Source organism: Dendrobates tinctorius, unplaced genomic scaffold (assembly GCF_039654945.1).
Source record: "Dendrobates tinctorius isolate UK_male_01 unplaced genomic scaffold, ASM3965494v1 ptg000158l, whole genome shotgun sequence".
Taxonomy (NCBI): Eukaryota; Metazoa; Chordata; class Amphibia; order Anura; family Dendrobatidae; genus Dendrobates; species Dendrobates tinctorius.
In genome coordinates, this window is record NW_027361825.1 from 26576044 (window position 1) to 26603130 (window position 27087).

At 43.7% G+C, this 27087-nt stretch overlaps 1 protein-coding gene across 2 annotated transcripts in view; it reads left to right on the forward strand.

Moving 5' to 3' along the window:
* LOC141051998 (uncharacterized) overlaps positions 1-27087 on the forward strand; it is a 146214-nt gene that overhangs the window by 90671 nt on the left and 28456 nt on the right. For both annotated transcript variants that reach the window (XM_073549161.1, XM_073549160.1), the window contains exon 2: positions 9282-9540. In XM_073549161.1, the coding sequence (XP_073405262.1) occupies positions 9282-9540 (259 nt within the window). The remainder of the gene's footprint in view (positions 1-9281; positions 9541-27087) is intronic.

Below are 27087 nucleotides of genomic sequence, written 5' to 3' on the forward strand. Positions count from 1 at the left end.
TTGGGGAATGGTCTAGAGCCACACTTCAATAGGATCACCGTTTTTCCCCTGTTACCTCCCCCCAGGGCTGTTTACCCTATAAGGCTGCTGTTAAGGCACAACCAAGAGCCTTTATATAAAAGCCACCAAGGACATCTTACTCTATTTGTATAGAGTTCTCCTGATTCTCTCTCCCAACAGATGATATTGGGGGAAAGGAAAGATCAGGAATGTTGAATGTTAGTAAAGATCCTAATCTTCAATAAGCTGATTTGGAGTTTGCTGGGAATTGGACCCACACCAATATTATATTGATGGCATGTCCTAGTGATAAGTTATCAGTATTAAGATCCTGAAAAAGAAGCCTTTAAGCCTCAAACAGTCTTTGTCACTAAAGGGTTACTTCCGATTTGGAAATCCCATGGACAGTGAATGAAGCTTTCATGGCCAAATTCTAATGGGGCATTTTAAATCATTGTTGTCAAAATCAGTAGTTATGTGAGCGGACAGACCCCCAGCAGCAAGATATCACCCATCCTGGTGAGAGGTGATATCATGCCAAGTTCGGAATAGGCCTTTAAGGAGATAACCCGGTGGCTGTTTGAGACCCTCCCTACAGTAGAGAACAGTTGAAGATAATTGTGCAGCCACACTGATGTAACATTCTTATATTAGTCCTCATTGCAAGCAACTAGAAGTAAACTAATTGATAACCAAGAACCTGGTCCAGAAGCCACATCATTATTCTGTGGCCTCGTACATGCTGAAATTCTGATTTGTGTGCTCTTCATGACCTCATACCAAAAAATGTTGTTGCACCGAGGTGACAAATTAGAAGATCCCTTTTGAATATTTGCTACTACCACTAAGATCTAAACCCACGGTGGCTCCAGCTGAGCCCTCATCTGGGACTTCAGCGCTCACCTCGGTGGCCCTCCTACTTTTCACATCCTAGCCCTAGCAGGAGTCGACAGCCGACAACGGCAGAGTATGGGCCCGTTGCTCCAGCACCATTAATTTTCAGGGCTACTTGATTACCACAAATTAGAAGAGGCACCAATAATTTTGGCAGGTGATGGTTCGCCAGGCTCCCAACCAGAGGCCACTGAAAATGTGGCACCTCAGGAGTTTGGTTGCCACAATGGCCTTGCCTTCCTCCAGGGGTGAATGATGTCGTGCCTGGAAGCAAAGAAGGAATCCCCATATCAGGTAGTTCCAGCATACAACACAGTTCCTGCTCCAGGCCAGCAGAGGGAGCTCTAACCAGACTTCAGGGGAGCTGCTCTCTGTGGTCATAAGGAGGAAGTTAGGGAGAGTTAGTGCCTGAACAGGGTTGAGACAGAACGTGTGGAGAGGAGCTGGGGGACAGGAGCTATAGCTGAGCTCACCCCCAGCTTGAGTGCTAGAGACCGGGCCCTGGAGCCAGTGGCTGCGTGGGTACTAAAGCCCCTGCAGCAGAATCCGGAGGGCAGAAGACCGGAGATTCTCTGTCCTCAACTGATACTTGATGACACAGCAGCACGTGTGAGACGGAGATGCCTGATAGGAGCGATCCCTGAAGCATGCTACAGTTGCCTGTCATGCTAGTGGAGTTCTACCTAAGTAGCAGACAGAGAGGAACTTGAATAGAGTTTACAGCAGCAAGTACCTGAGCACTAGAAAGGAGGCCTCACAACCCACCTAAACAAGAAGATCCCCAAATTGCTTACAGGCTGACCGGCTCCAGAACCATCTGTAACCTGAGCCCCGGACTGTACCTGTACAGCTCAGTAAAAGGTAAAGGAAACTGCACTCTGTTGTGTCTTCTGAATATATCTTGCATCACCTGCCCTGCACCACATTCCCCTCCAACATTATCTTTAATATCCTAACTGCCCTGGGAAATAGCTCTGCCTGTGGAGAGCTGAACCAACTCTGCTGCATCAACAACTGTCCCATTGGACTGAATCTGCAGCGTTGGCTAACATCTTTATTGTCGAGTACCACAGGTGGCGTCACGAACACTTCATTACAAACACTTTATTTTTCCCTTTTTCACTTTTCCCCTTTTATTGGACACCCAAGGCTGCGGACCGGGTCACCGCTTCCGTGACACTGCCCCTTTAAGAAGCGGCTCGGTACCGAGTATTCCCACTGCCCTGTTGGGTGCTCCAAATACTAATGCAACTGTTGGACTTGGTCCCACAAATGTATTCACTCATCTCTACAAGCAACAAACAGACTTTGGAGGAAGTTTGTGCATTATTGCAAGAATGAGAAAATATTTATAATACTCTATATAATATAACATACAGTATGGGATTTTACCGGAAACTAGTTATGACTCCAAATAAAACATTCGACAATACAGTAAGACCCACAGAAGTTTTCACCTCCCACAGGCATACCTAGGGGGGGCAACCTGGGCATGTCCCCCAGGGCGCAGGGGGCACGGCGGTCAGCAGTGTCTTCCCCAGCGGCTGCATTCAGCCACCCCCCCAGACTGGGAGTCGGCCGTTCTGTGTCAGCTGTCAAGCTGACAGCCGGCGCAGAGAAGCTGCTGTGCGCCGGCTCCCAGGGATCAATTGTATTCGCGTCTGTACAGACCCGAGTACAATTGAAGCTCTGACCGCCTGGTAAGAGCGACGCCAGCAGCGTGATCAGGTCATGTGATCACGCTGCTGATGTCACTCACCGGCGTCCAGGACACTGGTGGTAAGTGTGCTCCACTCTGGAGCTGAAGAAACCATCGAAGATTAAGGGGGGATACATAAGGTGCGGGGGGGATTTGGAGTGGGGATGGGGGAGTACTTTGTGTGGGGGGATTTGGAGTGGGGATGGGGGGTTACTTAATGTGTGGGGGCATTTGGAGTGGGGATAAGGATATTTAATGTGTGGGGGCATTTGGAGTGGGGTTTTGGAGTGGGGATGTGGGTACTTTATGTGTGGGGGTATTTAGAGTGGGGATGGGGGGTACTTTATGTGTGTGGGGATTTAGAGTGGGGATGGGGGGTACTTTATGTGTAGGGGATTTGGAGTGGGGATGGAGGTCACTTAATGTGTGGGGGGATGGGCGTGGGGATGGGGGTTATTTAATGTGTGGGGGGATTTAGAGTGGGGATGGGGGCTATTTAACGTGTAGGGGCATTTGGACTGGAGATGGGGGTACTTAATGTGTGGGGGAATTTAGAGTGGGGATGGGGAGTACTTAATGTGTGAGGGATTTGGAGTGGGGATGGGAGTTATTTAATGTGTGGGGGCATATGGAGTGGGGAAGGAGGGTACTTAATGTGTAGGGGGATTTAGAGTGGGGATAGGGGAGTTATTTAATTTGTGGGGGCATTTGGAGTGGGGATGGGGGTACTTTATGTGTGGGGGCATTTGGAGTGAGGATGGGGTACTTAATGTGTGGGGAGATTGAGTGGGGATGGAGGGTTATTGTGTGGAGAGATTTGGAGTGGGGATGGGAGGGTTATTTAATGTGTGGGGGGGATTTGGCATGGGGATGGGGGGATTTAGTGTGCGTGGGGGGATTTAATATGTGTGGGGGGATTTGGAGTGGATGGGGGATTTAATGTGTGGGGGGATTTGGAGTGGGGATGGGGGTGCTGACAGTATGGGGAGCGAACGGGTAAATGTGTGTGGACACAGTATGTGTAGCAATGGGAAAAATGTATGTGGACGCAGTATGGGGAGTGAGGGTGATGGGATGTGCGCAGACACAGTATGGGGAGTTGGGTATGTGTGAGCAGACAGTATAGAGAGTGAGGGGGTAAATATATGAGGAGACAGTATGGTGAACAGGTGGGATGTTAGAGGAGACAGTATGAGGAGGGAGGGGAATAGTGTGAGGTGACAGTATATTGCAGATGTTTTTATTCAGGAGCATTATAATGACACTTCTATCTTTAAGGGCATCGTGTGGAGTTTTGCTGCAGAAGACCGGAGAAGATGGAAGTCTGCAGAGATGAGATGTGGATGAGAAAACTCATCATGGGGTCTGGACAAGAAGAAGAAAAGAAAAGATTATGTCATCTATATGGTACCTGGATATAAATATTATTTGTGATACTGACTAACTCTTGTTTTAATTTATGTTAGGAGCATTAAAGGGGGTGTCCAGGTTTGTGCTGAGTCTGCTGTCATTCCTTGTGACTGCAGACTTCTGAATTCTCACAGTGCTCACTGAACGCTGTCAGGATTCTCTCGTGCCGGTAATTTACATACATGCGGTCACATGCTAACTAGACATGTGGGGCCTCACTCAATGAAAATGAGACCGGGCACGTCTAGTCGGAAAGTGGCCAGAAGTATATAAATCACATGCTTGTGCTCACATGACCGTGTACTCTTGCCACCAGTACGGGAGAATCCTAAAACTGTGCAGTGCGTTAGTTGTGAGAATTCAGAAGCTGCAATGTCAGGATTCAGCTCTGCAGGTTCCAGTAGTCATCACATGGACACTAAACTCATATGCAACTTTCATATTTATGGTCCTGTGACAACGAGCTTCTCTTCCTGCTTCTCAGTTTTTCACCGAACATTGAGAGCAATAGGGAGAGCAGTTTGTCGGTACATGACTAAGTGTGCAAGTCGCATATGTAGTTGGGGGGGGGGGCACTGAACCGAATTCTTGCCCCGGGTACCAGAAAGCCTAGATACACCTATGTCACCTCCATTCAACTTGGAACCTGTACAGAATTGGTTACAGACGTATTCCTGGGTCATTACTGAATGTATTTTGTATAAGGGAATGGGCCAAGAAAGCCTTATTCTCATCTTAAATGTATTTTGTAATACATTAAAAAAAATTTTTTGTTCATTATTAGGCAGCCATCTGTGAGAAGAGAACTGTGCCAGATAACGAAATCATCGAGTAACCAGATTAAAAATTAACTAATCTCATTGCCTTTACATCTGTTCAAACAATTATGATATTTATAAGTTGAAAATAATATACACAGCTGTAATATTCTAGATATTACCCCCAGGGCTCATTCAGACATCCGTTTTTCGTATACGAGTTGACACTCGTACCTCTTAATGTCTACATGGCCATTCACATTTTTTGTGGAAAGAGTGTCTGCGCAAAATCTCAGAGTCCTGTCTGATAGTGATCCAAGACTCAGATCAAAATCGCCACAGCAAGTCTCTGGTTCAATGTAAAAATCAGATAACACTCGGATGCCATCCAAGTGCTGTCCATTTTTCATGGACTGGTAGATAGAAGATGGTAGAGAAATTTTTTTTCTGATTTGAGAAAAGCTGATAGAACATGGACCAAACTCAGATGAAACTTGGTAGACACAGATAAATATGTGATGAAACATTGAACAAAATCACTGGTGAAATGTGATGAGCCCAAAAAGATGATCCTATGGCCAAATAGCCAATTTTGTCTCCCATTTAGGATCAAATTTATTGTCCATCCATAACACTAATTGTCCACCTGTTTCCTGGAGAATTTTTACAGTTTCAGGCAGAGGGTTCTAGAGAGGGAATTTCTGAAAAATGGATTTTCTAAGGTGGCCAACTCCTTGACAGTACCAAGAAGCCAACTAGACTAAATTATATACTATTGACACCCAGGACAACTCTTAGGAAGTCATATGCAGAAAAATATTTTAGAATCCGTGAATCAGCCCAAAAGTACTTATATTTTGTATACCCCTTGTGTAGGAGCAAGTTATAGTGGATGCCAATTGACTTTAGATTTGGTGAGTATCTCAGAAGAGGGGCAAAGTCAATCATTCAAGTGTAACCATGTAGGCCCCATTCAATGACCACAATTGATGATTGCCTGCGGACAAATGTTGGGTCCTTTTTTGATCCATTATCCCAGGTCCATGGCTGCAGTGCCACCTTTACAGTCCTGATTGAATATTATTATTTACAATAGGATTACATTTTCAATTGAAATTTTAAGGCTATGTGCCCACGTTAGCGGTTTAAAACGCTCAGAAAAAAGGACTCCTCCCCAGAAAACGCGCGTATTATTTGCACAAAAATCACGCGTTTTTGATGCGTTTTTTTCCGCGCGTTTTCTGGGAACATTGGAAACAGCTAAAAACGCTCAGCTATGCGGAAAATAATGAGCATGCTGCGTTTTTAGCCGCTAAGCGTTTTCTGAGCGGAAAAAACGCATGCATTGGCACAAAAATGCCAAAATGCATTAAATTGAATGGGAAGCTTCTTTTAAGCGTTTCTGCAGCGTCTGATCCAGCTCAACCACTGCGGAAACGCTTAAAAAAACGCAACGTGGGCACACAGCCTAAGGCTGATTTCACATATTAGCTTTTTTTTGCCTCATGCATCAGAAAATGGTCCGTGTTTCTTTCACTGTGGTGGATCAATGTTTGGTCTGTGTGTCAGTTTTTACAATCCTTGTTGCATCTGTTGTTTTTTTTACATAAAGAGAAAATACTTACAGGGAATCTGTATAATGTAGAGAAAGAGACCCTGATTCCAGCAATGTGTCACTTAATTTATTGGGTGCAGCTGTTGAGATACAATTAGATTTTTTAGATGTAGCCTGAAGTAGAGCCCAGAAACTGCCCTCTCCCACCCCACAGCTGACTGTGACATTGTCTATTGACAGTAAGCTGCTATTCAGTGCGGGGGGCAGGGTTTGACTAAGATGCATGTGTGCACCAGTCACGGCAGTCATAATTAGAGATGAGCGAATTTGTTTGGATTTTGTCCCCGAATCTGATTGTGACATATTCGAGCCATATTCGAACAATATTAGTGGCGAATGTATGTCTTATGATCGGTTCCAAATATATTCTGTAATTTCTACTCCCATTGACTCTGAGAACGTTCGGATGTGTTCGAATATTGCAAAAACAATATTCTATTCCAATCGCATTTGGAACCGAATCCGAACAAATTATCTCATATCTAGTCATAATCTCTTGCTGATAAAACACTCATTGTATTGAAACAACAGCACACAGCCTAATAGGTGACCTAAAATCAATGTTTCAAACCCTACTTCATGCTAACCTTAGATTACATAGGAAATACCTGCTTACAGATTCCTTTCAATTTATCCGACTCATTAAATATAAATATAAGGATGGCACACAGATGACATGCATATGATATCAGCTATTGTTTCCCAAGCCACTGATTTGCATTCGCAAGTTTGATATACAGCATGTACAGTTGTGCTCAAAAGTTTACATACCCGAGCAGAATTTTTGCTTTCTTGGCCCTTTTTAAGAGAATATGAATGATAACACCAAAACCTTTTCTCCACTCATGGTTAGGGGTTGGGTGAAGCCATTTATTGTCAAACTACTGTGTTTTCTCTTTTTAAATCTTAATGACAAATCAAAACATCCAAATGACCCTGATCAAAAGTTTACTTATCTCATTTTTGAATGCCGTATATTGCCCCCTCTAACATCAATGACAGCTTGAAGTCTTTTGTGGTAGTTGTGGATGAGGTTCTTTTCTCAGATGGTAAAGCTGCCCACTCTTCTTGGCAAAAAGCTTCCAGTTCCTGTAATTTCCTGGGCTATCTAGCATGAACTGTGCTCTTGAGATCTCCCCAGAGTGTCGCAATGATATTGAGGTGAGGAGACTGAGATGGCCACTCCAGAACCTTCATTTTGTTCTGCTGTAGCCAATGACAGGTCAACTTGGCCTTGTGTTTGGATCATTGTCAAGTACATCCCATGTGCATCTTCCGGGCTGATGATTGCAAATTTGCCTCCAGTATTTCCTTATAACGGGCTGCATTCATCTTTCTTTCAACTTTGACCAAGTTTACTGTGCCTTTGTAGCTCACACATCCTGAAAACATCAGTGATCCACCTCCGTGCTTTACAGTAGGAATGGTGTTCCTTTCATCATAGGCCTTGTTGACCTCTCTCCAAATGTAATGTTTATGGTTGTGGCCAAAAAGTTCAATTTTGGCCCCATCACTCCAAATTATCTTGTTCCAGAAGTTTTGAGGATTGTTTCTGTGTTGTTTTGCATACTGTAGGCATGATACTTTGTGGCATTTGTACAATAATGGCTTTCTTCTTGTGACTCGACCATGCAGCCCATTTTTCTTCAAGTGCCTCCTTATTGTAGATTTTGAAACAGCCAGACCACTAGTTTTCAGGGAGTCCAGTATTTCAGCTGATGTTATTTGTGGGTTTTTCTTTGAATCCCGAACAATTTTCCTGACAGTTGTGGACAAAATCTTTGTTGGTCTACCTGACCATGGTTTTATTTTTACAGAGACCCTGATTTTCCATTTGTTAATCACAGTTTGAGCACTGCTGACTGGCATTATCAATTCCTTAGATATCTTTTTTTATCCCTTTCCTCTTTTATATGATTCAATTACCTTTTCCCATAAATGCATTGACAATTCTTTTGCTTTCTCCATGACTCACAATGCAGAAACGTCAGTGGCTGGATGAAAGATTCAAGAGTTTGTCTGGAACCCAGAAACTCACTTAGCTTTTATGCACACACACACTAATTACAAGCAAACAGCTCACAGGTGAGGATGTTACCTTCAGTAGCCATTCAAACCCATTTGTGTCAACTTCTGTGCATGTTATCAGACCAAAATCACCAGGGTATGTGAACTTTTGATCAGGGTCATTTGGATGTTTTGGGTTGTCGTTATGATTTAAAAAGAGAAAACACAGTAATTTGACAATAAATGGCTTCACCCAACCACTAACCATAAGTGGAGAGAAAATTTTGGTGTTATCATTCATATTCTCTGAAAAAAAGTCAAGAAAGAAAAAATTCTGCCGGGGTATGTAAACTTTTGAGCACAACTGTATAAAAGTTGGACATGACTCCATTTTTTAGGGGACACTTGGTTTGTCATGTAAAAAGTTACAATTATTCTAATGGGTTTGCGATAAAAAAGAAAATTAAAGGTAGCAAATTTACAAAAATAGCTGATATGTGACTGAGTCATTAGGGCATTTTCACACTAAGCTTCAATTGATTCATTAGTCAAATTATGAGCATTTTGTTCAAGCAAAAATGCCCCAAGAAATGATATGTTGCTAACTTTTCTAAAACAAAACAAAAAAAAAACAAAAAGAGTGACATGTATTTTATTTACAGGTTTTTCTCCATTGACATTGATAAGAAGATTTTTCAAAAAAGAATTTAAAGTGTTTTTTTTCATTTGGATATTGGAACTAAATTTGCCCCGAAATCCACTTAAAATAATTCCATTAAAAAAACTTTCATACAGAATCTTGTTTCTCCAAACTGGGCTCAGTTAAATGAGTAAATCTATGTAAATTTTCTTGTGGGCAAAATTTTACCCAAAATATTTAGTGTCTTCTCACTTTTAGGTGGGTTTCTTTTCAAGCATTGGAAGGAACGATACTTGCAGCTCACCCAGGAAGGTAGCCTTCTTCTATCTAAAGATACAGACTCTTCTGCAGATCTAGAAATTCCGCTTCTTACCCGTTGTCAAGCAATACTGGAGGGCACTGAAATTGGAGATCTGCCCAAACTGCCCATTGGCATACAGAGGAACAACTGTCTAGGTCTCTCCTTGAGTGATGGGAGAACACTTCTGCTTCTCGCCCCAGATTCCCAGGAGTGCAGGTATCTATATGTGATCATATCACCATCTCATAGTTCTTTAGTCATCAAACATTTACAACCTGAATAGGCATAAGCACCAGTTAAACTATTTGTCAAGGACGACTGGACTTTGAAATTTGGAATAATATGCTTTATATTTACTGATCTGATGATGGGTTGAACAGTTGACCCAACTGTGGCTCACTCATGGGCTTTCTCACACCTGATGCCAGGAGTGTCCTACCTAGTAGCAGTTTACTCTATTCGCCTTGGATTTATCTTGAATTCCAATGTTCGTTTGCCCTTTATTATTACCTGTAAAACATGATCTTAACATTTAATTTTCAAGTTAAATTATTGCCTTCTTCCAAACAATGCCTCTATGTGAACTTAAAGGAGCTGTCTTACCTTAGTATATTAGTCTGCAGGGCTGGCGTCACTACCCGATGCAGTCGGGCAGATGCCGGAGCCCTGGACAGATGGGGGGGAGCCCACTTGTCGTCGGGGACACTAGCAAGGTATGGTGCATGAGTCGGAGGAGCCCTACACCACATCCTGTTTCAAGTTCTCACCTCTCCCCAATCTCTGCTGCTCCAGTCTCCTCAGCGCCTTCTGACTCTCTCTGATGTCTCAGTGCAGAGAACATGATGACGTCAGTACAGCGCACCCTCTATGCAGAGACCAAGAAGATGCTGAGGAGATCGGAGCAGAGGAGACCAGAGCGACGTGGAACAAGGAGAGGTGAGTATTTGATTATTTTTTTATGAATGGAGCAATATATGGAGTCCATTATACTATATGGAGCAATACATGGGTCTCATTATACTTTATCAAGTGTAGTGCAGCGGTAGCACACTTATGCAGTGAGAAGGCAGTGACTCACAAAGTTTCAACACAAAGTCTCTTTAATGTGTTACTTCACAACATTAAATGTTCATTTCACACAGGTACATAGCATTCATGTCTACTTTACACAAGTGCATAGCCTTAATGTCCAGTTCACATAAACACAGCACTACATAGTACATGGCATCTTTCCATTTGCACAGTCACTAAACATGCTTGACCTCCCTTTGTCCAGTTACAGTGGGCAACTGCAGCACCATGTCAATGTCTCTTACTCACAGCTTTTCACAAGACATGTCCTCCTTCAGTTTACACAGTACACGATATACTTTAGATCGCAGTCACTAAACAGTCTTCCAGTGTCCAGTTACCATGGGCGACTAAACCACCGTGTTATTGTCGCTTTGCTCACAGCCATACACAATCCTTGATATCCTCTGGATTACAGCCAGGTACCATATCCACCTGTTTGTAGCCATTAAATACGCCAGTCCTCCTTCGGGCACAGGACATCCACCTACGGTTCATCTCCGGTCACAGGATATCCACCTCTGAGACCAGTTAACATGGACGGCAGAACCGCCATGTACGCTGCAGGTGCCAGGCTATTCAGCTGTCCTGACTGCTGGCTCTGCTGGCCTGTGTTGCATCACACAGGCATAGCTCTACTGTTATGAATGAGTCACCGAGGAGGAAAAAACAAAAGCAAGCTAAGCCCAGAAAACTGGAGAGGTTGGTAACTAGCGGATTGCAGACCCCTGATCCTATCCACAACAACTAGCAGTAGCCGTGGAGCGTGCCTACAGTGGTCCTAGATGCCTCGTCATGGCCGGAGAACTAAATAAGCCTAAAGAAAGAAAGGGAAAATCTAAACTGCCCCAGAGCAGACCCCAAAGCAATAGACAGCCCCCAACATGTATTGTCGGTGAAACAAGATGAAAACACAGACACAGGTAGAAAGATAGGCTGAGCAAACGATGGGGACCTCGCTAACTAGAAAGGACAGGAAAGAAAAGCTGCTGTCTGCAATCACGCAAAAAACTCTGCCAAAAAGAATGTCCAACACGTCTGATAGAAAAAGGCCCTGAAGTCGCTAGACTTCAAATCACTATATCAGCACTCAGGTATATTCTGAAGACAGAGCAAAAGAGATCAACTGATCAGAGACAAAATGGGGATTCAGCCCAGTCCCAGCCAGGGCTGGCTGAACACAAAAACTAAGTAAACCAGACAAAAACTCATATGAACAATAGCAGACAAAACTTAGCTTTGGGAAGGCAGGAACCAAACTGGAAACCAGGAGCCACAGTCAGGAAAAATCACCAGCAAGAAACTAGCGAGTCGGCTGCCTTAAATCCAGTCAGAAACTCCTGATGTCCAATCGCAGTCCTCTTCCTCAGGTGGCCGGTCTCTGCCATTTAGATCAGCTCCATTACCTCCCTTCACCAACAGAGGAAGTCCGGATAGAGAACTCACTACTCCTCTGTCAGCACAGCCAGCTCCATAACCCTCACCAGAAGCCAGAGGCAAACCCAAAAATGAGCTCACAACAGTACCCCCCCTTGAGGAGGGGTCATCGAACCCTCATCCACGCCACCGGGCTGATCAGGATGGGCCCGGTGAAAAGCATGAACCAATCTATCGGCATGAATATCAGAGGCAGAGACCCAAGAATTGCCCTCCTGGCCATAACCCTTCCACTTGACCAAATACTGGAGTCTCCGTCTAGCCAGACGAGAATCCAGTATTTTCTCTACCTCATATTCCACCTTACCTTCAACCAATACAGGGTCAGGAGGTGCAGCCATAGGAACTGCTGGCTCAACATATCTCTTCAACAGCGACTTATGAAACACGTTATGGATCTTAAACGTAACAGGAAGAGCTGATCGAAAAGAAACAGGATTAAGAATCTCCAAAATCTTGTAAGGTCCAATAAATCTTGGCTTGAACTTTGGAGAAGCCACCTTCATAGAGATATTCTTTGATGACAACCAAACCATATCACCCACTTTAAACCGGGGAGCAATAGTCCTATGCCGGTTAGAAAACCGCTGGGCCTTTTCCTGGGAGAGAGACAACTTATCCACTACTTGGTCCCAAATCTGCTGCATTCTCTCTACCACAGTGTCAACACCTGGGCAGGCTGAAGATTCCACTTGCCCTGAAGAAAATCGAGGATGAAACCCAAAGTTACAGAAAAAGGGCGACATCAAGGTGGCAGAACTAGCTCTATTATTTAAAGTGAATTCGGCCAAGGGCAAAAATGAAACCCAATCATCCTGATCAGCATATATAAAACATGTCAAATAGGACTCCAAAGTCTGGTTTGTTCTTTCCGTCTGCCCATTGGTCTGAGGGTGAAACGCAGAGGAGAAGGACAACTGAATTCCCAGCTTGGAACAAAAGACTTTCCAGAATCTGAAAACAAACTGAACTCCTCTGTCCGATACAATGTTCTCAGGAATCCCATGCAACCGAACCACCTGTTGTAAAAACAAGGGTACCAACTCTGAGGAAGATGGCAACTTTGGGACTGGTACAAGATGAACCATCTTAGAGAATCTATCACAAATCACCCAGATAACAGTCAGTCTCTGAGAGACAGGAAGATCAGAAATAAAATACATTGAAATATGGGTCCATGGCCTCTTAGGCACCGGCAAGGGCATCAACAACCCACTAGAGCGAGAACAGGGTTTAGACCGGGAACAAATCCCACAGGACTGCACAAAATTCCTGACATCACGAGATAAGGTGGGCCACCAAAAAGACCGACTCACCAAATCTCTGGTACCAAAAATACTTGGATGACCAGCCAATGCGGAGCAATGAACTTCAGACATCACTCTCTTCCTCCACTGGTCAGGAACATACAATTTTCCCATAGGGGACAACGCTCAGGTTTGTCCTCCTGGAATTCTTCCAGAGCACGTCTCAAATCGGGCGAGATGGCAGAAAGAACTAACCCTTCACCTAGGATGGTAGTAGGCTTGGTCACAATAGGAGAATCAGCAAAGAAACTCCTAGAAAGGGCGTCTGCCTTAACATTCTTAGTGCCTGGAAGAAAGGAGACCACAAAATCAAAACGCGTAAAACACAAGGCCCACCTAGCCTGTCTAGGATTCAAGCGTTTGGCCGACTCAAGGAAAATCAAATTCTTGTGGTCAGTGAGGACCACAACTTGATGTCTAGCTCCCTCCAACCAATGTCTCCACTCCTCAAATGCCCATTTCATGGCTAACAATTCCCGATTCCCCACATCATAGTTGCGTTCAGATGGGGAGAACTTTCGGGAAAAGAATGCACAGGGATTCATTTTAGACGTCACCGGATCTTTTTGGGACAAAACAGCTCCTGCACCAATCTCTGAAGCGTCTACCTCCACCTGAAAAGGAAGTGAGACATCAGGTTGCCGCAAAACCGGAGCAGAAGTGAACCTCCGCTTCAGCTCCTGAAAGGCCGAAACAGCCTCTGAACACCAATTCAGCACATCAGCTCCCTTCTTAGTTAAATCAGTCAGTGGTTTAGCAATACCAGAAAAATTAGCTATAAATTTATGATAAAAATTAGCAAAACCCAAAAACTTCTGGAGAGCCTTCAAAGAAGTGGGATAAACCCAATCATAAATGGCCTGTACCTTGGCCAGGTCCTTTTCAATAGTTGACAAAGACAAAATAAATCCCAAAAATGAAATCCTCTGTACACCAAAAAGGCACTTTGATCCCTTAACATACAAGGAATTCTCCCTCAAAATCCGGAACACAGTCTGAACATGTTCCACATGAGAATCCCAATCCCTGGAAAAGATCAAAGTATCATCCAGATAGATGATCAAAAACTTATCCACAAAGTCCCGGAAAATATCATTCATGAAGGACTGGAAGACAGGAGGGGCATTAGTGAGCCCAAAACGCATCACCAGGTACTCAAAATGTCCCTCCGGAGTATTAAACGCCGTCTTCCATTCATCCCCATGCTTGATGCAAATAAGATTATACGCCCCCATGAGGTCAAGCTTAGTAAACCAGCAAGCACCTTTAACTCTGGAGAATAAATCAGAAATCAGGGGTAACGGATACTGAAATTTAACCGTAATTTTGTTGAGGGAACGATAGTCAATACAAGGCCTTAATGAACCATCCTTATTGGCCACGAAAAAAACCCCAGCACCTAAGGGCGAAGAGGATGGTCTAATATGACCCTTCTCCAACGACTCCTTAATATAAGATCGCATAGCCTCGTGTTCGGGTACAGATAAATTGAAAAGTCGACCCTTGGGAAATTTACACCCAGGTCTCAACTCAATTGCACAGTCATAACTCCTATGAGGAGGCAAAGACGCAGACTTACTCTCACTAAATACATCATAAAAATCAGCCAAATAGTCAGGAACATCATGCGACTGGGGAGAGGTGGAGAAAACAGGAGTGTCACCAAGAGCACACCGACAACCCCAACTCACCACAGACACAGATTTCAAATCCAAAACCGGATTATGGATTTGCAACCAGGGAAAACCCAGAACAATGGTATCATGTAAATTATGCAACACCAAAAATCTGCAATTTTCTTGGTGGACTGGGGCGACCCGCATTATCACCTGGGTCCAAAGCTGAGGTTTATTCGCCAAAGGAGTAGCATCAATACCCCCCAAAGGAATAGGCGTCCGCAGAGGTGTCATAGGAAAACCACAACGTTTAGCAAAATCCAAGTCCATTAGATTCAAGGCCGCTCCTGAATCCACAAAAGCCTTCGCGGAAAATGTGGATAAGGAGCAGATCAGAGTAATTGCCAAAAGAAACATAGGTTGTACACCACCCACAGCAAATGTGTGCAAAACGTTTCTCTCATTTAGGGCAGACAGAAATAACATGAGAGGCATCTCCACAGAAAAAACACAGCTTATTACGCCTTCTAAACTCCTGACGTTGCGCCCTAGACAAAACTCCATCACTTTGCATAGGTTCAGACATCTGTTCAAAATGTGGCAGCGCCTCCCGTGTAGTCTTGCGTTCACGTAAACGCCGATCAACTTGAATGGCTAATGACATAGAATCGTCAAGACCAGAGGGAACAGGAAATCCCACCATAGTATCTTTTAAAGTCTCAGACAAACCCTTCCATGTAGTAAGGACCGCCCACTTTCGGAATTTCTGACAGTATAACTCTGCAGGATCCTGACCCTGGTTCAATGCCAATAAGGCTCTCTCAGCTTGATCAATAGCATTAGGTTCATCATATAACAACCCCAAGGCTTGAAAAAATGCATCCACATTAGTGAAAACAGGATCTTCAGGTGTCAAAGAAAACTCCCAATCCTGGGGATCGCTGCGCAGCTAGGAGATGACAATTTTAACCTGCTGCACAGAGCTCCCCGATGAGTTAGGCTTCAAGGCAAGAAATAATTTACAATTATTCTTAAAATTCAAAAATTTAGACCGATCCCCAGAAAACACATCAGGAGCAGGGATCCTTGGTTCAACAGCATGTGAATGAGTGAGATAGGCGGAAATTCCCCGCACTTCAGCAGCGAGCTGCTCCACACGGTCAGACAATTGCTTAATCTCCATCAAGGAGAAAAAGAAGAGAAAAAAAAAAATATCCTCCTACGGCCCCAGAGAAAAAGAGGAGAAAATATACATATAAAAAAATAAATTCTGACACTTTTTTTTTTTTTTTTTTTAACAATTCTCTCCTTTTTTTGAGTACCCTAGAATCTGCGGTATGGCTGGTGATTTTGTTATGAATGAGTCACCGAGGAAGAAAAAACAAAAGCAAGCTAAGCCCAGAAAACCGGAGAGGTTGGTAACTAGCGGATTGCAGACCCCTGATCCTATCCACAACAACTAGCAGTAGCCGTGGAGCATGCCTACGGTGGTCCTAGACGCCTCGTCACGGCCAGAGAACTAAATAACCTTAAGGAAAGAAAGGGAAAATCTAAACTGCCCCAGAACAGACCCCAAAGCAATAGACAGCCCCCAACATGTATTGTCGGTGAAACAAGATGAAAACACAGACACAGGTAGGAAGATAAGCTGAGCAAACGATGGGGCCCTCGCTAACTAGAAAGGACAGGAAAGAAAAGCTGCTGTCTGCAATCACGCAAAAAACCCTGCCAAAAAGAATGTCCAACACGTCTGATAGAAAAAGGCCCTGAAGTCGCTAGACTTCAAATCACTATATCAGCACTCAGGTATATTCTGAAGACAGAGCAAAAGAGATCAACTGATCAGAGACAAAAATGGGGATTCAGCTCAGTCCCAGCCAGGGCTGGCTGAACAGAAGAACTAAGTAAACCAGACAAAAACTCATATGAACAATAGCAGAGAAAACTTTGCTTTAGGAAGGCAGGAACCAAACTGGAAACCAGGAGCCACAGTCAGGAAAAATCACCAGCAAGAAACTAGGGAGTCGGCTGCCTTAAATCCAGTCAGAAACTCCTGATTTCCAATCGCAGTCCTCTTCCTCAGGTGGCCGGTCTCTGCCATTTAGATCAGCTTCATTACCTCCCTTCACCAACAGAGGGAGTCCAGATAGAGAACGCACTACTCCTCTGTCAGCACAGCCAGCTCCATAACCCTCACCAGAAGCCAGAGGCAAACCCGAAAATGAGCTCACAACACTCTACAAAGCCAACAGCTCTGCACAATAGCACACACCAGACTGACACTGATGTTACAACTGACACTGACACATCCATACCGTTTTCTGCAGGGCTTTTAACAAAAAATCTGTGGCCTCAAGCCACATGGAAATCCCGGGCCTGGAATGAAATGGATTGCACGACTACCATCCTGCAGTCTGTTACACAACACAACATCCCAGAGCAGGTTTTCCCTACATCTGCCTTGGACCCTAGCAGGTTCCAAGGCTAGCACTTATTTTATTTTTAGTCTGCTTTGCAGTCACAGCTATGCTCCTGGCTGTCATGCACTCCTATGGCCTTCATATGCCTCCATGCACATCCTGGGGAGAACACACAGTGACCCCTACCTGTGACATGGGTCACTGCCTCACACTAGCAATATATGTGACCCATTGTACTGTTTGTATAATATATGGGACCCATTATATACTTTATGAAGCATAATATGGGACCTATTATACTGTATGGAGCACTATACGGGACCTATTATTGTTGTGAGTTCATTTTTTCCTTCACCATTGAGGTCTGATGAACTCCCTCCTCTTGTGAAGGAAGGTAGTGAGACTGATTACCAAACACCTGGGCAGCTAGATGATAACTGGGTGGCTGGAATTGATGACTGGATATAAGGCTGCTGACGCCCTTCTTCCTGGCTGGTGATTTTCCTGATGTATTCTTGGAGACCAGTCTGATTCCTGCGTCTCAAAGCTAAGTTTTTCTGCTCTGCTTTGTACTCTTTAGTTTTGTTTTTGTTTTGCCTTGTTTTTTGGGAGTTCTGCCATCCCTGGCCGGGGGTGAGCTGAATTCCATTTTTGTCTCTGATCTGTTGATGTTTTGCTCTGTCTTCAGAATATACCTGAGTGCTGATATAGTCTTTTGGAGCCTAGCGACATCAGGGCCTGTTTTTCCTATCAGTCGGTTGGCTCATTTTGATAGGGTTTTTGCGGATGGCAGACAGCAGCTTTCCTATCCTGTCCTGTGTAGTTAGCTTGGGCCCCATCATTTGCTCAACCTATCTTTCTATCTGTGTTAGTGTTTTCATCTTGCTTCACAGTCATTATATGTTGGGGGCTGCCTATTGCTTTGGGGTCTGCTCTGGGGCAGTTTAGTTTTTCCCCTTTCTGTCTTAAGGCTATGTAGCTCTCCGGCTGTGATCGAGGTGTCTAGGGCACCATAGGAACCCCCCACGGCTACTGCTAGTTGTTGTGGATAGGTTCAGGGGTCTGCAATCCGATAGCTGCCAACCTCTCTGGTTTTTCTGGACTTAGCTGGTATTTTGTTTTTTCCTCCTTCGGTGACTCATCATAACAGAATCACCAGCCATACCGCAGATCCTAGGGTACTCAATAGCAGGAAAGAATTGTAAAAAGAAAAAGGGAAAAGGAAAGAAAAAAAAAAAAAGAAAAAGTGTCAGAATTTTTTTTTTTTTTTTGTGTGCATATTTTTTCCTCTATATCTCTGAGGCCGTAGGGGGAATTTTTCTCTCAATGGAGATGAAGCAATTGTCTGATCGTGTGGAGCAGCTCTCTGCTGAAGTGCGGGGATTTTCCGCCTATCTTGTTCATTCACATGCTGCTGAACCAAAGATTGAATTTCAAGAATAATTGTAAATTATTTTTTGCCTTGAAGCCTAACTCGTCAGGGAACTCCGCGCAGCATGTTAAAATTGTCATCTCTTTGCTGCGCGGCGATCCCCAGGATTGGGCGTTTTCTTTGAAACCTGATGATCCTATTCTGAATAATGTGAATGCATTTTTTCAAGCCTTGGGGTTGTTGTATGATGAACCTAATGCTATTGATCAGGCTGAAAAGACCCTGTTGGCATTAAGCCAGGGTCGGGATTCGGCAGAGTTGTACTGTCAAAAATTCCGAAAGTGGGCGGTCTGTTATGATTGAGTCACCGTAGGAGGCAAAAACAGAACTGCTAGCTAAGTCCAGAAAACCAGAGAGGTTGGCAGCTATCGGATTGCAGACCCCTGATCCTATCACAACCACTAACAGTAGCCGTGGGGGGTTCCTACGATGCCCTAGACGCCTCGATCACAGCCGGAGAATTAAATAGGCCTAAAGAAAGAAAGGGGAAATCTAAACTGCCCCAGAGCAGACCCCAAAGCAAAAGGCAGCCCCCAACATATAATGACGGTGAAGCAAGATGAAAACACTAACACAGACAGAAAGATAGACTGAGCAAAGACGGGGCCCAAACTACCTAGATAGGAAAGGACAGGAAGGCTGCCGTCTGCAATCCGTGAAAAACCCTATGAAAATAAGAGCCAACAGACTGACAGTGAAAAAGGCCCTGAAGACGCTAGGCTTCAAAAAAGCTATGTCAGTACTCAGGAATATTCTGAAGACAGAGCAACCGGCAAAAGGAGATTCAGCTCATCCCAGCAGGGAATGGCAGAATTCAGAAAAGCAAGGAAAACAAAAACAAAACATAAATGCAAACAGGCAAAGCAGAAAACTTAGCTTTAGGGAAGCAGGAATCAGACTGGTGTCCTAGAAGTCCACAAAGAAATCACCCGCAGGGCAGAAGGGCGTCGGCAGCCTTATATCCAGTCAGTGACTCCACTCAGCCAGTCATCCTCATTAGACTCAGGTGCCTGATAATCAGGCTCATTACCTTCCTTTACCAGAATAGGGAGTTCACCAGACCTCAGTGACGAAGGGGAAAATGAACTCACAACAGTACCTCCCCCTTGAGGAGGGGTCACCGAACCCTCAACCACGCCACCAGGGCAATCAGGGTGAGCCCGATGAAAGGCACGCACCAATCTTTTGGCATGAATATCAGAGGCAGAGACCCAGGAATTATCCTCCTGACCATAACCCTTCCACTTAACCAAATACTGGAGTCTCCGTCTAGCCAGATGGGAATCCAGTATTTTCTCTACCTCATATTCCATGTTACCTTCAACCAATACAGGGTCTGGAGGTGCCACCCCAGGAACAACTGGTTCAACAAACCTCTTCAACAAGGACTTATGGAATACATTATGGATTTTAAATGTGACAGGAAGAGCCAAACGAAAAGAGACCGGATTAATAATCTCCAAAATCTTGTAAGGTCCAATAAATCTAGGCTTAAACTTAGGAGAAGCCACCTTCATAGCAATATTTTTTGATGATAACCACACCATATCACCAATCTTAAACTGGGGACCAATGGTCCTATGTCGATTGGAAAACCGCTGGGCCTTTTCCTGGGAGAGAGATAACTTATCCACCACTTGGTCCCAGATCTGGTGCATTCTCTCCACCACAGTGTCAACACCTGGGCAGGCAGAAGGCTCCACCTGCCCTGAAGAAAATCGAGGATGAAACCCAAAGTTACAAAAAAAAGGTGACATCAAAGTGGCAGAACTAGCTCTATTATTTAAAGCAAATTCGGCCAAGGGCAAAAATGAAACCCAATCATCCTGATCAGCGGAAATAAAACATCTCAAATATGACTGCAAGGTCTGGTTTGTTCTCTCCGTCTGCCCATTGGTCTGAGGGTGAAGGACAACTGAATTCCCAGCTTGGAACAGAAAGTCCTCCAAAATCTAGACACAAACTGAACTCCTCTGTCAGATACAATGTTCTCAAGAATCCCGTGCAAGCGAACCACCTGTTGCAAAAACAGGGGCACCAACTCAGAGGAAGATGGCAACTTAGGGAGTTGTACAAGATGAACCATCTTAGAGAACCTATCACAAATCACCCAAATAACTCATTCTTTGAGAGAGCGGCATATCAGAGATGAAATCCATTGAAATATGGGTCCATGGCCTCCTGGGGACCGGCAAAGGCATCAACAACCCACTAGAGCGAGAACAAGATTTAGACCGGGAGCAAACAGCAAAAAGCAGCCGACAGCACAACGGAGGATTGGATGCCAGTTCAAAGGTTCATGGACCCAAATGAACAATAGTCCAAAATAAGGAAGAGGAACAGCATCCGGTCTGGGTGAAAAATTGTATCAAAAATTTATTCTGCCAGTATAAAATACAACGTTTCGGTCATATTGTGGCCTTTTTCAAGTATAACATAACAGTACATATGGTGGCCTTTTATAGTGTGGCACAGCCAATCACCATATAGGTAACACCCATCACAAAGAATCTATATATAAAATACATATAAATACATCCATCAGTTACATGTATATTCAATAACACAGCTTATCCAATCGTTAACAATGATAATCATAATCATATTAAAGATATTACAAAAACATCTCATATATAAACATCAATCCCCAAATCAGCCCACCAATAATCGTAATGCATCAAAGGTATCCATAGAAATAACACACCAATCCCTTGCAGTAATACATATCCATATATGAACCGCCAATCCCTAGTCACATAATAGTGGCGCCAACCCCAATGGACCAATCCTGTGTGGACTCACAAATCCCTATATCGGCAGAGTTCCCTCTCCCCATATGACAGCATCAGCTAGAGCCAGGTCACATCAGGAGCGCAGCCTGATGATGCGCGCTACATGGCCACAGCGAGCGCGCCGCCCATCCCCGCCCAGGCCCGGTCACGTGAAGACTCCATCACCGAACACCGCGCATGCGCGGTGCTATGTGAGGAATCAGCCACACGACCCGCCCACCGGGGAGGACCGCGCACGCGCAGAGGCCCAGAGCGCGCGATCACATACAACACTCCCCTGTAAACCCGCACATGCGCTGGTAGATAAGAGCAAATGTAAAGCCACATTTAAATTAATGAGTCCACACGAATAGACCAAAGATGCTCCCAAAAAAAAAAAAAAGGACATTTAGAATCAAAAAACCACATCCATGGTAAATTTAATAATATTCCGTACTTCATGAGATTCATAAATGTTGTATATTATATAAGGAGCAAAACTGGGATATTTACAAAAAAGAAAAAAAGAAAAAGAAAAAAAGGAAAAGAAGAGAAAAGAGGGCACGGGGAATGGCAGGCAAGAAACAACGACAAAATTCAAAAAGGACAACATCCTCTTCATGATTTCAGGACTGTTCAGTCCCCGTGTCCTCCACTCTTTCACATGTATCACCTATAGACACTAAAAAATAAAAAATATTTAATTAAAAAACCATAATAGCCACATAAGTAAATATATATCCTAACAAAGAATAATGGCACAAGATGAGGGATTAGGTGACACAAGTATGCAAATTGTAATCCAAGTTCAAACCCCTTGGTTGCAACGTATCAAGAATCGATATCCATCTCAACTCCTTTTTTTTCAGCATCTTAACCCTATCACCCCCACGTCTTAATACAGGAACCCCATCTATCACTCTAAATCGTAACTGATTCACTGAATGTCTGCATTCTAAAAAATGCTTCGGAATCGGCAACTCCACTAGTTTAGTCCTAATCGTACTCTTATTCTTACTAATGCGAGCCCTAATCTCCATAGTAGTCTCTCCTATATACATAAGCCCACATGGGCACAAAATCAGGTAAATCACAAAACTTGACGAACACGTATACCTCTCCTTGATAGAAAACTTTTTTCCAGTTCGAGGGTGATTGAAACTGTCACCTTTTAACATATTACCACAACAGGCACATCCCAAGCATGGAAAATTGCCCATCTTCGGAGGACATATTGTCCTTTGTATGTTAACTTTTGATGAACCAATATCTGACCTTACCAATCTATCTTTAAGATTATGTCCACGTCTATATGAAAGTAATGGCCTATCCACAAATTCTGATATCTGGGGTAGACCCTTCTGTAAGAGGCTCCAATGTTTGTTCAAGATACCTCCAATCCTGCCACTAACTGGACAATATGTTGAAACAAAAGGAACTCGTCTCTTAGGCCCTTTGATTTGCTTACGGTTAGAATCCTCTACCGATATATTTTGAGCCTTAACTTTATAAGAATTAACTCGATCCATCGGGTAACCCCTATTAATAAATTTTGTACACATCTGATCCAATCTTAGGTCCAACTTATCATCCTCTTTAACAATCCTCCGTACACGTAGCATTTGACTCCATGGTAGTGACTCCACCATCCGTATTGGTGATTACTATCAAATACCAACAGACTGTTCCTATCTGTCTCTTTTATAAAAAGATCGGTATATAGAAACTCATCTTTCTTATAAACCAACGTATCCAAAAATTGGACCTGATCATAAGAGTAGGTCAGTGTAAACTTCAACTCAGAGAATACATTGTTCAATTTATTTTGAAAATCAAGAAGATCTTCCAGACTACCATCCCAGATACAAAAAATATCGTCGATGTAGCGCCACCAGGCCCGGACATGGCACCAGTGGGTGGAATTGTACACATACCGGTCCTCAAATACCGCCATGTAGATGTTTGCATAAGTTGGGGCCACATTGGACCCCATGGCGGTACCGCGCAACTGTAGGTAATAATCATCCCCAAAGAGAAAATAATTTCTCCTGAGGATGAAACCTAACAGTGCTAGGACCAGCTGTGCACACTCTGATGCCATGTCCGAGCCTGTCAGCACCACATCGACGGCCTCCAAACCCCTATCATGCTCAATAGACGTATATAGAGAAACCACATCAAAGGATGCAAGTATCATGTGAGGAGTAACCTTAACGTCACTGATTTTCTGTAGAAAATCATTTGTGTCCACAATATAAGACCGTGCTGAGGTAGCAAAACGTCGCAATACTTTATCAAGAAAAATCGAAACCTTATTACATAGTGACCCCCTCCCAGACACTATGGGACGCCCAGATGGATTCTCCAAACTCTTATGTATTTTCGGTAGCGTATATAATATTGGTGTCAGGGGAGCATCCACTACCAAATATTCAGACAGCTTCTGATCAATGAGTCCATTCAGCAAGGACTCATCCACCAAAAGCCGTAATTCGCTCAAAAAGCGAGGGGTGGGGTCACTCATCAATTTAACATACACTGCAGTATCAGAAAGTTGGCCAAGAATCTCCATCTTATATTTGTCTGTATCCATAACAACTACCGCACCACCTTTATCTGCAGCTTTTATCGTAATAGCAGTGTTCTTTGAAAGATTATCCAATGCCTGTTTTTCAGAGTATGTAAGATTCCCCCTATGTTGACCCCGAAACTCCCCTTTCAGTTGTGCAATATCTCTTTCAACCAACTGAATATATGATTCAACAAAGTTATTCCTAACAGGTGGTTGAAAATTACTCTTACTATATAGTCCAACACCCTGGAGCGTGAAACCACTAGATTTATCATCATCATTAATTATACATGATTTCTCTTCCTTGTCAGAAAAAAAGGACGCCAGTCGTAGTCTCCTAAAAAAAGAGAACAAGTCACACTCGATTTCATACCAATCAGGAAAATTTGTGGGACAAAATGACAATCCCTTAGATAATACTCCATAGTCCACTTCAGATAACACACACGACGAGATATTTACCACCAAGTCCCTCTGTGTTGCTAGGTTCTCTTTTTCACCTCCATATTCCTCGTTCGCATTGGTGCTTTGCGTGACATTCCTCTTTCTCCTATGCTTTCTACCTCCTCGACGGGTCCTCCTTTTCTTATCATATTGTCCAAATTGTCTCTTCCTAAAAAAGTAGAAGATGAAGATGCTGCACCCATATTAGAGTCATCCGTTGAATCAGACTCAGCAGTAGTGAACCCAAATCTTTGATCCTTAACTGGTGGTCTCCTCCTTCTACGCATTGGCAGAGGTCGATCCCTCCTAGAATATGGAGTATTGTGCTGACCCATCTGCCATGAAAACACACGACCAGATCTGTAATCATCAGCATCGCGAAACAATTTCGTACGTTTCGTTTTTTCTATATCACCTCGATATTTCATCAACTTATCCTCCAACTGGGATTTAAATAAGTCCACCTCCTGTGCTGTCAATTCAGCTGCTAATTGCTGTTCCAAATCGTCAATGTTTCTCTTCACAGACTCCACCTCTATATGAAGAAACTCAACATTCAAAAGCATTAAATCAAATGCAAACTTGTTTGTAATAGACTCAAACCTGCTGCAAAATTGTGAATTATCTACAAGCAATGTAGGACGCAGATGCGGTCTTAAACCACATGGAATCCTACGGACTTTATAATATTCACATAATGTAGTAGCATGCAATTCATACGATATGCATTTCCTTCTTTCTGTTTCATATTTCTTTTTAAGCATATCAGCAGTAGGTTTATTTAAAAAGGACATATCTGTCCAGGCTCCAGATAAAATTCTTATCGCATCATCCTCTGTATAGGAAAAAATCATAGCAGTATCCAGTTCACCCACCTCTGGATTAGTAGTTTCCATATTCAATCCGGTGCAAGCCCGCCAGAGTCCAAACAGTAAACAGCAAAAAGCAGCCGACAGCACAACGGAGGATTGGATGCCAGTTCAAATGTTCATGGACCCAAATGAACAATAGTCCAAAATAAGGAAGAGGAACAGCATCCGGTCTGGGTGAAAAATTGTATCAAAAATTTATTCTGCCAGTATAAAATACAACGTTTCGGCCATATTGTGGCCTTTTTCAAGTATAACATAACAGTACATATGGTGGCCTTTTATAGTGTGGCACAGCCAATCACCATATAGGTACCGGCAAAGGCATCAACAAGCCACTAGAGCGAGAACAAGGTTTAGACCGGGAGCAAGTCCCACAGGACTGCACAAAATTCCTGACATCATGAGACAAGGTGGGCCACCAAAAAGAGCGACTCACCAGATCTCTAGTACCAAAAATACCTGGATGACCAGCCAATGCAGAGCATTGAACTTCAGACATCACTCTCTTCTTCTACTGGTCAGGAACATACAACTTTCCACTGGGACTACGCTCAGGTTTGTCCTCCTGGAACTCTTGCAGAGCAAGTCTCAAATCGGGCGAGATGGCAGAAAGAACTACCCCTTCGCCTAAGATGGTAGCAGGCTTGGTCACCACAGGAGAATCAGCAAAGAAACTCCTAGCGAGGGCGTCTGCCTTGACATTCTTAGTTCCAGGAAGAAAAGAGACCACAAAATCAAAACGTGTAAAAAACAAGGCCCACCTAGCCTGTCTAGGGTTCAAGCGTTTAGCCGACTCTAGGTAAATCAAATTCTTGTGGTCAGTGAGGACCACAACTTGATGTTTAGCTCCCTCCAACCAATGTCTCCACTCCTCAAATGCCCATTTCATGGCCAACAGTTCCCGATTCCCCACATCATAGTTACGTTCAGATGGAGAGAACTTTCGGGAAAAGAAAGCACAGGGATTCATTTTAGATGTTACAGGATCCTTTTGGGACAAAACAGCTCCTGCACCAATCTCAGAAGCATCCACCTCTACCTGGAACGGGAGTGAGACATCAGGTTGCCGCAAAACCGGGGCGGAGGTAAATCTTCGCTTCAGCTCCTGAAAGGAAGCAACAGCCTCCGGAGACCAATTCAACACATCAGCACCCTTCTTAGTCAGATCAGTCAATGGCTTGGCAATACTAGAAAATTTTGCTATAAATTTCCGATAAAAATTAGCAAAACCCAAAAACTTCTGGAGGGCCTTCAAAGAAGTGGGCTGAACCCAATCATAAATGGCCTGTACCTTGGCCGGGTCCATTTCAATAGTTGACGGAGACAAAATAAATCCCAAAAATGAAATCCGCTGTACTCCAAAAAGGCATTTCGATCCTTTGACATACAGGGAATTCTCCCTCAAGATCCGGAACACAGTCCGAATATGTTCCACATGAGAATCCCAATCCTTGGAGAAGATCAAAATATCATCCAGATAGATAATCAAAAATTTATCGACAAAGTCTCGGAATATATCGTTCATGAAGCACTGGAAGACAGAAGGGGCATTAGTGAGCCCAAAAGGCATCACCAGGTACTCAAAATGTCCCTCCGGAGTATTAAACGCCGTCTTCCATTCATCCCCCTGCTTAATGCGGATAAGATTATACGCCCCCCTGATTTCAAGCTTGGTAAACCAGCAAGCACCTCTAACTCTAGAGAATAGATCCGAAATCAGGGGTAACGGATACTGATATTTAATAGTAATTTTATTGAGGGCACGATAATCAATACAAGGCCTTAAAGAACCATCCTTTTTGGCCACAAAAAAAAAAACGG